An 18499-nucleotide genomic window follows, 5' to 3' on the forward strand; every position below is an offset into this window, starting at 1 on the left:
TTTTCATCTAGCTTTCAAGTTGAAATAATTCTGAGTTCATAACAGCACCTTGTCTGTGACTTTTACTAACTTTTCACTCTGCAACTTTTTCAACATCTTTTAACAGGTGTCTGCTTCCAGGGTTGGTTCTTTCCTCACACCTTATGCTGCCGCATATACTTTTATGTCCTGCAGCTTCATAAATGACCTGGTGGAATTAACATCCACTGGAGATGTAACATTCTTGGAGCATATATTGTTTTTTTGACATATGACTTTTAGCATTAATGATTCTATTATAACATTTTTTATTAAAAGACAAATGGGCAGATGTCAATTGTTCAAATTTAGAACTTGTATATTTCCAAAACAATGCTTATAAATGCTTACATTGTTCCAAGGTTAGATTTCAGACTTATTTGCATTGAACAAAAATACACATGCACATTGAACCTTTCAAGTAGTCTTGGTTTGTATTTTCAGTTTTATTTCATAATCTAAAAGAAATTTATTAGACTGTCTGAGCATCTTAATTTTGTTCAGAGTAAGTAAGCATTCATGTATGCAGTTTCTGCAGTGGTTTGGTGTTTCTTCCACATCTAATGCCCCACTTGATCATATAGCTTCCATGACACCTTTTGATATATATATATATATATTAGGGCTGGGCAAGTTAATGCATTATCGCATTAATTAATTAACGCCAACAATTATTTTATCATTAATGCAGGTTTTGTTATTATTATTTTGAAAGCCTCAGTCTCGCTAGCGATCAATAGAGATCAGTAATCTTCTAGTTACAGTGCTTTTTGATACATTTTTGCTAGAAGGAAAGTTATCGAAGGGCAAAAAGCTTATAAAATGGTATGTGGAGAGATACCAAAGTGAATGTTCAAAACAAAATAATCCATAGATGACTTTTTTCATATTATCGCTCAATCTTGGACTCTGATTTGTCAGACTCTGATTTTGATGCAGGTGATCTGGAGATGTAGATCAAAAACGAAAGTGAGGTACCGGCATCAGCTGATCGGTCCCCAGCTGATCGTGGTGCTGAACATGTTTGTGTAGCTGATGCACCTATGGCAATGTTTGCCTGGGACGACAGACACAATGACAGGAGATACAAACCATATTGTGTCTCACTGCAACTCCCACCCCTGCACACCTGTCTCACAAAGACAGCCAGCCAGCCAGCCCTCTGTGCATTTCTGTTGGCTGTCAAGCTGCTGCTGCTGCAAAAAGGTGCTGAAGCAGGCAAAAAAGTCAGCAACAGATGTTTTATGTTGATTTATGTGTGAAACCATTGCCTTGTGCACTCAAAAAAAATGAGTTTTTGGAAAAAATATTAGCCCTCAAATAGTTGCTCCTGAACATAAATTGTTTATGTTCCTCCTTGATAAAAGAAAACATTTTAGCTGGTATCTGTTCAGATAAATAAAGAAAACAGATTTAGAAATGTTAATTTGCTGTTGCTCGGAAGGTGTCTGTTATAATGTTATGATCGTGGCTCTGGACTCTGAGAGTAACTTGTTTTTCTATAACAAACTAGATAAAACATTAATGCCCTGGCAGTGGCAAATAGCTTTGGTTTTATATTTGATTTGATTACAGTAATATTTGAGATTTACACTACTATGCAAAGGGAATACTGCTGTTAAAAAGCACTTTATTTGTTTAAAGTGTTTGCAAAACAAATACACGTAATGCACTACTTTTGTGTTCATTATTGAATTTTGTGCAAAACAACGTGATTGTTGTGATTGTCTGTGATTAAAAATTCAAATCATTGCCCAGCACTAATATACAGTATACAAAGTATATACAGTATATATGTGTGTGTGTATATATATATATATATATATATATATATATATATATATATATACTAAAATACCAAGGCTCATGGAGAAGTAGTGTGTTAAAGAAGCATTGAAAAGAAAAGGAAACATTTTGAAAATAACGTAACATGATTGTCAATGTAATTGTTTTGTCACTGTTGTGAGTGATGAGTGTTGCGTCATATATATATATATATATATATATATAAATATATATATATATATTTACACACACACATAAACATATAAATATACATATCTATGCATATACACACATATATACACACAAATACATATATATATATATACATACACACACACATATATAAACATATATATACATATACATACATATCTACATATATACACACACAGCTATTTCAGATCAGTGCAATACGCTGCTTGTTAAAACGGATAACTCCGCTCTTACGTGCAAGTCTGCGTGGATATTATGAACTATCGATTTGTTCAAGTTCTATTTAAATTTTAAATAGAAGGAATTTTTATTTAGTCGACAGAAATATCTTTGGTAGGAATGGTAAAACAGACAGGAATATTATTCTGAATAAATCAACTCAAACCTTAAACAACTTATAATATTTTGCTCTCCATAAAAATATATCCTGTCTAAATTATACAAGTTAGAAATAAAGTAAACGTTAAAAGAACAAACATTCAAATTTCTTTACTCTTATGTAATTTTATATAAAAATAAACTTAGATTTTAAATATCCCAAAAGATTTTGCTCTCCATAAAAATATATCCTGTCAAAATTATACAAATTCAAATATGAACATGCTGCATAACAAAACCTAGAAATATAAATAAAATGTGTTCCTTTCAGCAATAACAAATCAAATCATTCAGTTGTCTTTGCTCATATGTCATTTTAGAGCTGGACGCCTGGCATCTTTTTGGCAACAGGTTCGTTTCTGTTTGTGTGAGGTTCTGTGTTGTGGAGATTCTCAGGATGGATTGCAGGTGCTCATCAGTGAGGCGACTCCTGTGTGCTGTTTTGTTATTCTTTATCACTGAGAAGAGCTTCTCACACAGATATGTGCTACCAAACATGCACAAGGTTCGAGCCGCATGTAGACGGACTTTTTGTTCTTCAAAGTCACCAAAGCGCCGTGCAAACTCAGTGCGCTCAGTTTATCAGCAAAGTGCGATTTGGGAACACCGTAGTGACGACTTGGTTTAACATTACTTGGCAACAGGGAAAGTGGGGCAAGGTGCACTGGTGCATTTGTGTCTCCCATAAAAGCAGCTTCACTTGAAATCACTTTGTGATTGTGCACGGTAAAACGTCCGCTGAAGTGTCAGATTCTTATTTAATTATCTGCTTTCTGTATCTTCTGCATTGCATTCAGGTTACCCTGATGTTTTGTCTCATAGTGCCGCCTTAGATTAAATTCTGTAATTACAGCCACATTAGCTCCACAAATGAGACACACGGGTTCAGTAAACATATACTCAGCCTCCCATCGGTTTTAAAGGCTCTATTTTCAGAATCAACTTTTCTCTTCAGCATCGTGTGAGCTAGCTTCGCAATAACTTGCAGCATCATAAGGTAGACTTGATTAACGCGTAAGTGTTCGCAAGGCAGCTGAAGCGCTGCATTATGGGATCTGTAGTTTATTGTGTTACCAGCGCTTCATATACCCGGCTTTAATAACAATAATACAGTATATAAAATGATCTCGGGCGGATATAATTACACGCCGGCGGATGTGGCCCGCGCCCTTGAGTTTGACACATATGGACTAAATAGAACTTGAAAAGATATATTTTTCAAATGTGATCGCAATTCAGATAGAGTTGACGCAACTACAGCCTGCATGCCTCAATAAGTCATCCTCCCTCGTTCTTACTTTTTACCGCTCATCTAATGAATACACTGAGTATGGCTTTACCAAAACAATCATTGATGGCTAATAAAGTATCCATTATTCGAGTATGTAGATCGGGATATATATATATATATATATATATATATATATATATATATATATATATATATATACCCGTATCGCAGCGAGAAGTAGTGTGTTAAAAAGCTAGAAAAGAAAAGGGAACATTTTAAAAATAACGTAACATGACTGTCAATATACAGTATTTGTTTTGTGAGTGTTACTGAGTGTTGCTGTCATCAAGGATTTGATTATCATTATTTCTTTCAATCAGGTTCGTATTTGTAGGATGTGTTGTGTTCAAGTTACATTCCGTGTTTGTCAATCGCTGTAAAGATGACAGGTTTCATTCATCGATTCGTTTCTTACTGCATCAATAAACAGCTCGTCTTCTTCTTTATCTGAGACCTGACACACTGCATGCACGGGTTTTTTTTACACTGTCTTCCTTTAGCGGGACATTGACTTTTTCCAACGTGTGCTTTGTTTCCGCAGTAGTTGGATTTATGAATATGCTTGTATGTATCAGACGCTTCATATTTTTGCTGCCTTTTCAATTGTGTAATTCGTTTTTTTGTTCAGCGCTCTTTGGAACTGTTGCTTTTATCTGTGCACTCGCCAGTTCACGTGAGCCATCGGTGTACATGCATCGAAGTTTCCCAGCTGTGCTGGTGCCATCTGTGCTATGTCCATGGCTGTATTTAATGTTACCTTAGTCCTGGCACTTAAAACTTTCTCTCGCAGTTTAGCTGAGTTTGTGTCAAACACCACCCTGACCATCTCATCTTCCTCTCCATAAGCACAGTCCTTCACCCGTGAATATTTAGTGGCAGTTTGCTATTGGATTGCCGCTGACGGACGGCCTTATATGGGCAGGCACTAAATTACAAACGCCAGCGCAGCCTGTCTATGAACTTAATTTAAAGTGTAGGTTTACATCGTGCTTTGTTTCCGAAGTAGCAGAACTCATGAATATGGTTGTATATGTCACTTTCGCCGCTTCTTATTGTTTCGCTGCCTTCTCAATTATATAATGCATGTTTTCTTCAGCGCTTTTTGAGGTCTTCCTGGTTTTCTATGTACTGCGTGATTACGTGGGAGGCGTGATGATGTCACACTAAACCCCCCCACGGCGTTGAAGCTCATCTCCATTACAGTAAATGGAGAAAACGTGCTTCCAGTTATGACCATTACGTAGAGAATTTCGATATAAAACCTGCCCAACTTTTGTAAGGAAGCTGTAAGGAATGAACCTGCCAAATTTCAGCCTTCCACCCACACGGGAAGTTGGAGAATTAGTGATGAGTCAGTGAGTGAGTCAGTGAGTGAGTGAGTGAGGGCTTTGCCTTTTATTAGTATAGATATATATATATATATATATATATATATATATACATATATATATATATATATATATATATATATATATATATATATATATATGTGGAGACTGGCCCAGACATAGACAGGCGGACACGCTTCATGTCACCCACAAACACATTTATTTACAATGTTATTTACAGTTCAGTGCCACACAAACCCCCAAAATCCCCAAAGTCCTGACCACAATGCCTTACTTCCTTCTTCAGGCCGCCTCCTTGCCTCCTCCAGTAGGCTCAGTCCACTCTGCTCCCGACTCTCGCCTCGAATGAAGGGAGGCGGCCCCTTTTATTATCACCCGGATGTGCTCCAGGTGGGTTCCGGCAATTACCTGCCAACACGCCCCTGTGTGGCGGAAGTGCCGGCTGCATCCCTGGAAGCACTCCGGGTATCCCTGCTCTTCTTCCCCCCAGCACTTCCTGGTGTTGCGGAAGTACTGGGGTCCAGGGTTCCCAAGGCATTGGGGCACCCCCTGGCGGTGACCACGGGCCCCTAGAGGGTTGGGCTTCCATGCCCTCAACCCGTGGCCCCCACGTGATCCAAGGTGGGGGCATGCCCTCTTCCGGTCCTTTATGGCGTCCCGGCTGGGTCGTCGCCCCTGGCACCTCTGACAATATATATAGTTATAATACTGTATATATATATATATACATATATATAATATATAGAGAGAAATTTTTAAATAATTAGTATATCGTAGTGGCTGCTTTCACTACACAGTACTGATTATTATATTATCTAAAGTAGGCCACATTCAGGTTAACCAGTAACACTGTTTTACATGTGGTGTTCTTTTTTTAATGTCATCTCAATCCACATTTATGTTGCCTACATTGACCAGTGGTCTCAAACAGTCCTGGATGGCCACCATTTTTACTTCAACATGTTTAACAATTCACTTGTTAGTGCTTTATTTTCTCAGACCTTCCCTTTTTCCTTTCTAACATTTTACTGAGACAGGTATTGTATGCTGAACATATATGGGCACATGGGATCAGGTCATTGCAGGTCATTGTTCTCATTGTTTGGCAGCTGGTTTAAGAAAAATTAAAATGCAAGTCAGTTAAAATCCAAGCAACATTATGTATTCCATTACCAGCAGTAATTGGTTATTAAAGGAGGAAGTGGCTAGAATGAAAACATGCTGCCCCTGCAGCTCTAAATGATCTGAATTTGTCACCCTTAATATAATAGATGGTTGCACATTCCATAGGATTTTTACACTTTGGACTGATCACTATTCTTCAAAGAAAAACCTAGTGCAAATGAGGGAAGGGCCATCCAGTTTTTTTAACATCTTTCTTTTAATTTTCCAATTGCAAGTTTTCTTTTTGGTTTTGGTGGTTGGTTATCTTTATCAGAGAAGCCATTTTCCTGATTTAGCATTCCCTCTGCCAAAGGAATGGATAAGACTGGACTAAAGACTCATTCTTTCTCTTTTAAACCTAATCATGTCAAGCCTTAGATTTACTTCCAGTTTCAGGTGTGCCTACAGAGATAACAGGCTATTCCTTTAGTAGATTTAGAGATACCCCTTTAATGACCATTGTTGTCTCTAAGTAGCCATCAAAGCTGTGTGTCTTCAGAGATTCTATAAAACTACTAATGTAAAAGAGAAGCACTAGTTCATTCATTTTATTCTTTGACTATGAATCTCTACCAAATAGCTTGGAGAGAAAATACTGGCCTTCAACTAGTCCTACACAGCATTACCCTTGACTGCAGTCAAGCACTATGGTAGCTGTTGACCTATAGCAGAGGTCCTCTGATTTCTTGCTAGCTATCTATGTCCAATAAAATTCAGAATACTGAGAAGATCTGGCACCCCTAGTATCCAAGCATGCAAGAGTAATGTGTGTGTCGCCTCTTCCATTTCTGTCTCTCTCTCCCCTGATTTTGCCAATGAATGTTTAACTGAGAGAAAATTAATTTGGAGCCCCCAATTACTGGGTCTCCTAACTAGCAGAAGTGTCTTTATGGTCCAAACAGTTATCTTTCAGCTTGAAAATTAGAATTTTCCACCCATGGATTGCTTTAAAGGCTCTCATCCTTCCATCTATTGATGACCTGAGTCTGATATTATAAGTTCTAGGATGCTGGAAACAGTCTTGGCTACACTGGGTGCAAGGCAGGAGTCAATCTGAACATGATGTATTTCTGTCACAGCGCTCACCCATGCACACCTCTGTATTTGCACACATTGAACTATTTTAATATTACCAATTGATCTACTTTGCCAGTCCTTGCATTAAAAACATCCTTACTTTATATTTCATATAAGGTGTCTCTAGTATGTAAGCATAGATTAATTAAACTGAAAATAATATTGGTAAAATTACTTGTTAAGTTTGTTCTTTATTGGGCCTTTGCACGAAGATGCAATACAGATTGCTGTTTTAACTGAAATTCACATAGAAATGTAAAGTATGAAAGGATCTGTTCTTTACATCCAAAGTTATCCTCTTGAAAAAGAATGAATATTTTCTTTATTTCTGGGACTGCAACCTAATCACACCATATGGTATCACTAAAATTTTCATTTCTGAATGACAAATATGGGTTTCTATTTAATGTCTGATTGCTGGTGTTCTTTTATGTTGTAGGCGAACCCTGCAATCAAAAGAGAGTGTCTAAGAGAGACTGCAGTGATTGACAGCGAAATCAGAGCCCGGGGGTTTGTGGAGGAGTGGGCTGGTGGCGGAGGAGGTGGAGGCGGGGCCACATACATCTTTATGGTATTTACCTGGAAATCTTGATTCATGATTGATTGGACTTTTCTAGTTGGATTTCTAAATAAAAGTTTTTTTTTGTTGTTTTTTTTAAACTCTGTGGAGTTGACAAATCCAATAATTAAGATCATTTCGGATATACAAATGGAGATGCACATAATGTGAAGTATAAGATTTAAAATGTTTATTGATTACCTTTGTCATAACAGCTTTAAAGATAATAGTGTTGATGGTAATGACAAACTTAAATTAAACATTTTCCACCAATGGTGACTCACCACAAAGTCATTTCACAGTTGTAATAATTTGCCTTCATTTCTTTAGCCAAGATACATGAACTTTTTACTGAGTAGTACATTTTCAAAGTGAGCATAATTATACACAAATTGCACACTACAAATACTGCCTGTTTCTAACTTTGAATAAAGATTTTGTTAAGGATCACTAGTAGTATGTTAGTGTGGCTTAAACCTTTTACTTTGCTCTCTAATAGTACAGGGTGTGCAGTAAGTCCATCTGCTTTCCAAAATGACAGAAGGCATTTGTCTTTCCAGGTTAAGAATGGAGTGCCAGTGCCCTTGATCATTGCAGCTGGTGGAGGCGGAAGAGGCTACAACAGCAAAACTGATATTTCTGCTGAGCAGCTGCAGCGAAACCCGAAGGTACCTGGCATAAATGGCATTTCTGGAGCAGCAGGTAAGTGTATACTTGGGATTAATAAACTATCTATCTATCTATCTATCTATCTATCTATCTATCTATCTATCTATCTATCTATCTATCTATCTATCTATCTATCTATCTATCTATCTATCTATCTATCTATCTATCTATCCTTACAAGATTTTCTTTTTCATTAGTACTGTATGTCAACAGTTTTACCATAATTAATTCATTATATGTTCTGTGTACGATATGCATTCCCTGTATTTCAGAAACTATTTCAAATAATTTGTTTGCTTTTTATGTTGCAGGGGGTGGTGGAGGTTGGAACGATGGGATGCCAAAGGTCACTGGTGGGCTACCCCTGTTAAAGGGTGCACTGGGAGGACAGGCTTGTCTCCAGGCCCTCAAAAAATGGGGCTGGCAGACACGAGGAGGTTTTGGAGGGGGTGGTGGAGCCTGCTCCACTGGTGGGGGTGGAGGTGGCTATATTGGTAAGTTAATGTATACCATAATTCTCCGTTTGGCGGGTCATTTATTGAGTGAACGGTGCATTTGTTTAAAGTCAGTGATCTGCTTATGTTCAACTGCTATTAAATCAATTTTTAATTTTATGCACAATAAGGAATCTTCATATTGTGTCATTTTCAGATGGGCCCGAGGCCTGTATGATAATCAATAAATCCACTAAGATGTAAATAAGCTCTCATATTTCACAAGTGGCATATTAATTGCTTCTTATAATATCTGCTGCCTAAGCTTTTGACACAAATACAAAATTGTTTTGTAAGAAAGACATAGATTTATAAAACTTTTAGATAACTGGCAATCTAACACAGAAGTAATGAAAGTCTACGTTAAAAATCAGATCCTGCAGATTTTTGTCATTTTAAAATGTGCAAGAGATGGATTGTATTGGTGGTTGGCGTTCCTATTGAATCAGCACTGTAAAGTGTAAGAGTGCAATGACCTGCAAAGTCATTCTTGATTTCTTTCTTGCAAAGAAAGTTGTTTTTATCAGTGGGGGGGTTTTGATTTACCCGATGCCACTTGGCAGGGCTATGTTTAGCTTAGACAGCAAAGTCATTTCGTGCATCTCTTGAATTGGGTGTCACAAGATCAAAATTGTGCTCTGAAGAGACAAAATGGCTAGAGTGTTGTTATAATAAATGACTGAGGTGTCATCAGAATGAGAGAAGAAAAGCCAATGCAAGCATAGTAAGAATATTCAGAGCAGTTACACGTGTTTAGTGCTGCTATTAAAGAGCCACAAAGGTTTGATTCATCCTTAATTTGATTTCTTTGTTCGAATGGAATCCTAATTACCCTATTTCTTATGCAATGACAGTAAGTGAAAGGCCTTCAATTTAGTTTGCAGTTATACTTATTCAAATGAACACCCACATGTAGTTGTATTGTTTTATGTTGTGGACATTTTGAAAGTGGAAGCCTATAACGTCTCTTCACATTGTTATGAAAAAGCAGCCATTTCAAAGAAGCACAGATGTACAATGAGAAGTTAATATTGTGGTGTTTGCACCAGTTTGTGGTTTTGTAGAATACATCTACTTGAAACAGAAGTACAAGGAATTGTAAAGGGTTAAATGGAGCGAAATATTGATAGCATTCTTACCATTTGTAAAATACATTATGTTGTTTTTGAATCAAAGGGACTGAGTGCAGGAATCAAGAAGAATAACTTTGGATGGAATATGTGTGTCTTGTTATATACTATTGCACTGTGTTAGGATTAATTTTTGCCTTGCAGCTGGGAAAGCGTCTGACCCCCTAAGAGTCTGAATAAGCGGATTTGAGAATAATTGAATTTATATATACTGTATATAAAATAAGATTAAAGTATCATCCAATAAAACACAAATGTATATGCTTATATATTAAATCATTGCAGATTTTAATTTAAATTAGGATCAATGTACTGTTAACAAGCCACCTTAATCCATTTTAACGTTTGAGGGCTGGTGCTTGGACTCAAGTAAGGAACAATAAAAATCTGTCGTGATCACAGTCCATTAGAGGACACACACATGCACAATCCCACACCCACTCATACATGTCCAAATAATGCTCACCAAGTAAATCTGAGAAGTTTCAGCATGTGGAAGGAAAAGCATAGAAAAAGAAAATAAAAGCCCATGTAGGCATAGAAAGAACATGCACACACCACACCAGAGAGTGCCTGGACTGGGACTCAGACCCAACATTCTGCTGTGAGATATCATTGCTAAACTCTGGGCTACCAATAGAAAATGGAGAAATTATTGTGTTGGTACTAATAAGAAAGATGTTGCATGATTATACACTTTTCTACGTATATTCATTGCTGGTTGTGACTATTCATTCAGACACTGAACCTTCTCTAAGTTATATGTTACTCCACACTAATGTAACATAAACTAGGATGAAGCAATCATGAAAGACACAGAGACTGCAAACCTGTACTTACTTAATTCTTGCTATTGTAATAAAGGCGCTATATAGGCACCTCTTGAACCCTCCGATGACACGTCAGACACCTGATATAAGTCCAATATTTTTAACTTTCATTATAATACTGTGCACAAGCACCACTATTCCACACTACTCCAATAAATAATACAATAAACAATCAATACTCCACTCCGGCCTGGCTGCTGGGGTTATCCATAGTCCCTTTATACTTCTCGACCCGGAAGTGTTTCTGTCCCTCAGTCCATGTGACTGTTAACACTTTCGGGTCAGGTGAAAACTCTCTTTAACCCGGAAGTACAACATTGCTTCTGTCCCCTCGACTGGGAGGTACTTCCAGGTTATGAGGCAAATAGAAGTCCCTGTGCCTCCCTGCAGCGTCCCCTGGTGGTCCCCATGGTATCCAGCAGGGCTGTGAAGGGAAACTCCAAGGTACATGATGCTCTGCTGGAACCCAGGGCATCTCCACGTTACAGGGAGGACTCCACCTGGCAGCTTGGGGGTATTGGCCTGGATAAGCTGCCGGCCATAGTCCACACTATGGTTTAATTAAATAGCCATGAAGAGAAATTACATCAGACAGTTTGCCAGCTGCATTTCAGCAGGCGGTGTTTACATTATTTAATTTTATTTTCTAATGAGTTCTTGTAAAGTTGTTATAGGTAAATGGTTATGTAAAGTGTATTAGCTGACAAGTTTCTGTATTCTGTTGCATTTGTCTCCAGGAGGTAACACCTCAATACTCAATGATCCTGAACAGGATGGGGAAGATGGCATCTCCTATCTTAGTCCAGAAGGCATCCTTTTTCATCCTCCTCTAAAAGGTATATTATTTTGACAAGAAGCACTAATGTGTAGCCACAGTTGAGTTTGCCTTCTTTGTAAACAAAATCATTTCATTAAGAGCTAAAATAGCTTAATGTTTGTGACACTTTTTCTCACCTGTCAGTCACCTAATGGTTGGCTGATTTGTAGATAATTCTATAATAAAAATTGGGGCAGCACTTCATATTGTCTGGTCAAGTGTCTGTTATTAAAGTGTACTTACACTGTCATTACTCAGTAATTTACCTGCTTTGCTATAAAGTAACTACTCCATATTACAGTGAATTTACAGTGACATCTTACTAATGGTATAGTTACAGTATGTGCATGATCATGTGTGGAAGAAGAGGAAATGTGTACTTAGCCATAACACTCAGAAAATACACAGTATTATGGCTGGTAAAGGCTCATGTAACCGGCTTTCCTCAACTCCCTTTACAGTGCGTCCCACCTCTGAGCCAGAATGCAATTTTAGATCTATGCCCCTACGTAGAGTACAGAATGCGGCTGTCTTTACCAGTCAAACAAAAGAAGAACTCCATTAGCTCAAGTGATTAATCAGATCTTGATTGCGAGGGTGTTTCTTCTTTATGGCAGACTTATTCCATTTAAGCCCGGCTATATTCTACTCTCACCAAATCTAACACTCCACAATGAGGTGCTTCTCACACCATCTCTCTTTGGAAATTGCAGATCATAGCACCAATGTAGCTGGGTTCCTACCTGTCTTGTCCTGTCAAGCTAAAGGAGAACTCCACTGGCTCAACTAACTGACTAACTGGGTTTCAGACTACAAGAGTGTGCTTTCTTAACAGTGAGCTGATTCTGTTTAAGGCGTACCACACTCTGCAATTGCAATATAAGCACGCTATAATAAAATATACTTAATGTATTAAACTGCTAAAAGTGTATTTAAATTTTTCCACTTATGTGTAGAAGGGTAGAGAGAGAGAAAATCGGTATCCCCTGATCAAACATAGCTGTAAAAGAATGAGCAGTCTGACATATGTTGAGATGTAGATCTGGACAAGTTGGCTAACAAGAATGACATTATACAAAAATACTAATTTACTAATATAGGTTATATAGAGTAAAAACAAAAGAATAAGGCAAAAGTGTCAAAGAAGCACAAAACAACAGCATAATACAAAACCAGACAGATAATCCTAAACATGAACCAATGCGTGCATCCAAGAAATCATATGATTAAAGCGAAGGCAAAAACTAAGCACAAAATCTCACATATTACCCCAGGAGCTTTAGCTTGGCATATTCACCAAGGCAGGATGGAGAGTTCTGCCATTTAGCTCGCTCTTCTGCCTTTCTTGCCCTCCCCATCATGTGTTTGGAGATAGAAGAGTGTGAGGATAAAAAGAATTACTAGGAGTAGAGCTCCAGCCAAATCCTGACACACACCGGTACGGCCATCATGCTCCTCCTTTAGTTTCATTTTTAAAATTTACTGTAGCAATTGCTTGAATGTTATACATGATCACAACTAACTTAAATTAAAATAATTTTAGAATGCATTTTGTAGAGTTAGTGTCTTAGGACAGATTTACCATCAATACAACAAAATAAATAATCAAAATAACCTTTCTTGCCAAAACACTATATAAATGGAGTGCTTTGTTACAAAACGGAATACAGGTTTTACTGTATCTCTTAAACAGTATGTTTGAATATATTGTTTGTTCTCCCTTTCTTTCTTTTTTTTATATCGAGTTTGCTTTCTGGAAAATCTTCTAAATGCTTGGGCTTTCTCCCATAGAACATAGAAACTCAATCAATCAGTGAGCTCATTTTTATTTTATGCAGCACCTGTAAGTAAGTGATTAAAATGAGTTTGAAAAGGTTACAATTCAAAATAGAATTAGCAGATAAATTATAGTTTCCATCGTGACAGTTTAACAATTCACAAATTACAGCAAGGGCATTAAAAAACACATTTGTATAAATCCACAGTCAATGAATCACTCTGAGAGAGAGACAGGTATAATAACAGAGGTAGAGATTAGTGAAAGCCAGAAGAAGCAAGCATGTCTTCATTATTTATAGAAAAACAGTGGAGGATAAAAGTTGAAGGCCACTTTAAAGAGAATGGGAGGGTAAAGAAAACGAGAGTTCCACTAATACCCCCACAAGGCACATAGACCTGTGGATAAAGACAGGAAAACAAAAAACAATGAAAGAAAAACACCCTTCTCAAGTTTATTCCTATTGATTTTCAAATGCACTGAACCGTCTGTCTAAGAAAAAATTACAAAAAAATGTGCGGACAGGGAGGAAGGTGACCTTCTGCTACTTAGATGGCAGAAAATAAAACATTCTGTTACACTATAATAGTAAGGGGTGAAAGAAAATATTCTAGAAAGGCTCTTTTCACTGGATTTACATAATTTTTCCATTATGTGAATTGATGACTTTCTCAATGACCTGGTGAAATGTTTCATATTGACTTTAACACAACTTTTTTTCCTTTGCTTGTTTCATACGCCAATAAAAAAACATCAGAATGGATGGTTTGCATCACCTTTTTAAAGAGGAATCAATATCTTGCATCCTGTCTATGTCTTTTCTCACTCTCACTCTCTTTGATATTGAATTCCCATTTTGGTTGCCTTCTCTGTTTGTTCTCTTTTTCTTTTTGTCCTTCTTTATTTGACTTGTCAATATGACATCCACACAGGTTCAGAGAGCCATGGAGAAGTGCTTATCCAGCTGGCTTTAAACTGTAGTCACTGTGAATCTAATGAATGCCATCTTACCGGAGAGCCACCAGTACCAGTGTGCTACTGTGAACAAGGGTTCATCCTGGCTCCTGACCAGTCTACGTGCATCAAGCAGAATATGAGTAAAGGTACAGACTCAAACAAGCTCTCAGTCTTTCTTGTGTATTAGTTGGGCTTGGCTGAAGTGTAGCATAACAAGAACGTTGGGTGGAATCATCAGTGGTTGTGTGAAAGCAATTCAATAAGATAAATGGCAAGTGCACAATATAACATATACAGGCAGGTTTTCATTTATGAATGGGTTTTGTTTCTTTGTTTTTAACCTAAATGGTTGTAACCGTCTATAACTCAATTTTGTGTTTAAATTGGAATTTGTACAATAAAATGTCTGTTAAAGGGACACTGGCAAAATGCTTTATTTATTTATTTTTTTATTATTAATTTTATTACAATCCATACAAAGCAATCAAGATTTTACAAAAAGAAGAATTGAGTTAAGAACAGATCGATCCCCACCCCTGAGAGAGAGAGCAAGCCAAACGTCGTAAAATTTAAGGCTTGTAAACATACCTAAATTAATAAATTCTCTGTGCTTTATATACTTATTTTAAAATATTACTGATTAGATCCTGCCATGTTTTGAAAAAGTCTGTACGGATCCTCTAACTGAGTATTTGATTTTTTCCAACTTCAAATAATATAACACATCAGTTTCCCACTGACTTAAAAGAGGAGAGTTTGGGTTCTTCCAGTTTTTCAGAATGAGTCTGCGTGCCAACAGTGTAGTGAATGCAATCACAATTTGTTTGTCCTTCTCTACTTTAAGCCCCTCTGGAAGAACCCCAAACACAGCTGTTAATGGGTTAGGAGGGATTGTGAGTCCAAGGCTGTCTGAGAGGTAATTAAACATTTTTGTCCAGAATAATGTTAATTTGGTGCAGGCCCAGAACATGTGACCTAGTGAGGCTGGGGCTTGGTTGCAACGTTCGTAGGTTGGATCTTGTCCTGGAAACATTTTGGAGAGTTTTAGTCGAGACAGATGTGCTCGATATATAATTTTGAGTTGTATAATTGTATGCTTTGCGCATATGGAGCTCGAGTGAATTCTCCGCATTGCTACTTTCCACTCCTTTTCTGATATATTAATTGAGAGATCTTTTTCCTAGTGTTCTCTTGAATCTTTGAAAGGAAGGAATTGTAAAATGATTTTATATATTGTAGAGATAGAGTCTAATTCCTTAAGATTGAGCAATATTTTTTCCAGCGTGGATGAGGGTGCAAGATGAGGAAAATCTGGAAGGTTCTGTTTAACAAAGTTCCTGATTTGAAGATAGTGAAAGAAATGTGTAGCTGGAATGTTAAATTTGAAATGTAATTGTTCATAGGATGCAAAGACGTTGTCTATATAAAGATCTCTAAGCAAGTTAATTCCAAATTTTTTCCAGATATTAAAACTGCATATGTTTGTGAAGGTTGAAAGAGGTGGTTCTCTTGCAGAGGTGCCACAGATAGAAGCTTCTCCGTCTTAAAATGCTTTCTACATTGGTTCCAGATTCTAAGTGAGTGGAGCACAATTGGGTTATTAGTGTATTGCCGATAACGTGTATTTATTGAAGCGCAGAGCAGGGAATACAAAGAAGTACTGCAGGATTTTACTTCTATTGCGGTCCAAGCCTGTGTATGTTCTTCTGTTTGTGTCCAGGTTCTTATCGCCAGTAATAAAACTGGAAGTTAGGTTGAGCCATGCCGCCTTCTGCCTTTTGTCTTTGTAGGGTCGCTCTTTTGATGCGTGGATGTTTTGAATTCCAAATAAATGAGGTTATTGTTGAATCTAATTGCTTAAAGAATGATTTAATTAATGTATATTGGGATGTTTTAAAATAAAAAAGGAGCTTAGGAAGAATATTCATCTTAACAGTGTTAATTCTTCCAGCTAGTGTGAGATGAAGAGTTGACCATCTATGCAAGTCTTGTTTAATTTTTTCCATGCAGACGGCGAAATTTTGTTGATATAGAGCTTTATGTTTACTTGTGATGTTTACCCCATGGTATTTAAACTGTTCTGTAATGATAAAAGGTAGGGTGTCTAATCTAATATTATATGCTTGAGAATTCACTGGAAAGAGTACACTTTTATTCAGATTAATTCTGAGACCAGAGATCTTTTGAAATTCTGAGTGCTGCTAAGACTGCAGGCACAGAATTTTCTGGGTCCGATATATACAGTACCATGTCATCTGCATATAATGAGATTTTCTGTTCCAGTCCTTCTCTGCTAATCCCTTTATCTGATCAGTATTTCGACAATGTATTGCCAGTGGTTCAATGGCAATTGCAAACAGCAGTGGTGACAAAGGGCATCCTTGTCTTGTGCCACGTTCTAGTTTAAAGTAGTCTGAGCAAATGTTATTGATGCAAACTGAGGCTTCTGGGTTAGTATACAGTAATTTAATCCATGCACAAATGTTCGGGCCAAACCCAAACTTCTCCAATGTAGTAAAAGGTATTTCCATTCAATCATGTCGAATGCTTTTTGCATCCAATGATAATAATATTTCTGGGGTGTTTGATTTAGTTGGTGAGTATATTACATTAAACAGGCGTCGAAGATTTGAAGATAAGTGTCGGCCCCTAATAAATCCAGTTTGGTCTTGTGATATTACCGAGGGGAGCACTTTCTCCATCCCCAAATGCTTTATTTTACAGAAAGATGTTTCAAGCTTATTAATGACAGTAAAGGAATAACATCATACTTTACATGACACAAAATATCATTTTAATCATCGATATGTAAACTGACAATTGTGAGAAACATGCTGTAGAACTGCTCAGGGTGTCTCTTTTCCCTCCCAGCAGCTAAAGTCCTTGTGATGGCACACAGGGTGACAAAATATGAACTTCACTGTACTATGCCTCAGTATCAATAGTAGCTGCTTTGTATTCATCCATGCGGAAGCTAGTTTGCTTCATCTGTAGGTAAAAAACACAAGTTGCTAGTTGAAAATTCATTGCAATTTAGTTGAGAATAGATATTTTTGAGTTTCATGTGCTCGTTCGTATCTGCAGAATTGCCTTTAATCAAGACAACCATAACCTGAGACCCGCCTGTACCTAGATATAGGTTATATGGTGGATTTGTTGTTTATGGCAGGTAGTCATTTTTACATATCTATTGCCAATGTCGATGGTACTTTCTGTGGCCCCAATGGTGACCATGGGGAATCAGTTTTTGATTTTTGAAAAGCGGACTTAAAAATGGCTATCACATCCAAAAGAAGCAGTAAATGGTGAGGGCACCACAATATATGGAAACAAATTAAAAAAACTGAATATGATTAAATGGGTGGCATGTTGATATAGAGATAGACAGGCCGATAGACTGATAGAAACATATACTTATTTCATCAAGGGGGAAATAAGTGCATGTGGAGTGTATTTATTATGCCCTGCAATTAATTCTCCATCCATAATTTCTCCTGGCCTTGTTTCCAACTTTAGTGGAACTGGCCGCAGCCACAGTGGTAATGAATGGCATTATGCAGCCTTAGTTGAAGCTACAAATGGAGAAACTGAAAATTATTGCATACTAAACATAGGCAACACACAGGCAGAGATTGATCAAGGCTTTTGCCTCACAACTGCAAAGTACTATAATTCTGACTGTCTGCTGCCTTTGTGGAGTTTGCATGTGTCTGCTTAGTTTTTTCCCTGTGTGCTTCATGTTTTCTTTCACATTACAAGGAGTATTTTTAGTTGAGGGCTCTAAATGGGCCTCGCATTAGTGAGTATGGGCATGTGTGCCCTTTTGAAGGACTGCCACCCCCATCCAGGGTGGTGCCCATTACTGTCAGGGTAAGCTCTATTCCCCATTACACTTACTGTATGTCTATCTATAGAGTACATCCACTTAATCCAATTAAGGGTTGCTTGCAATAATAAATTAAACATGCTCAGGGTGATGGTTAAGGTAAAA

At 37.4% G+C, this 18499-nt stretch overlaps 1 protein-coding gene across 5 annotated transcripts in view; it reads left to right on the plus strand.

The window, feature by feature from the left end:
* Positions 1-18499, plus strand: part of alk (ALK receptor tyrosine kinase) — a 1762427-nt gene that overhangs the window by 1692202 nt on the left and 51726 nt on the right. For all 5 annotated transcript variants that reach the window (XM_039748331.1, XM_039748332.1, XM_039748333.1 and 2 more), the window contains 5 exons: positions 7715-7846; positions 8395-8536; positions 8815-8997; positions 11695-11793; positions 14484-14654. In XM_039748331.1, the coding sequence (XP_039604265.1) occupies positions 7715-7846; positions 8395-8536; positions 8815-8997; positions 11695-11793; positions 14484-14654 (727 nt within the window). The remainder of the gene's footprint in view (positions 1-7714; positions 7847-8394; positions 8537-8814; positions 8998-11694; positions 11794-14483; positions 14655-18499) is intronic.

The sequence above is a fragment of the Polypterus senegalus genome, chromosome 3 (assembly GCF_016835505.1).
Source record: "Polypterus senegalus isolate Bchr_013 chromosome 3, ASM1683550v1, whole genome shotgun sequence".
Classification (NCBI taxonomy): Eukaryota; Metazoa; Chordata; class Cladistia; order Polypteriformes; family Polypteridae; genus Polypterus; species Polypterus senegalus.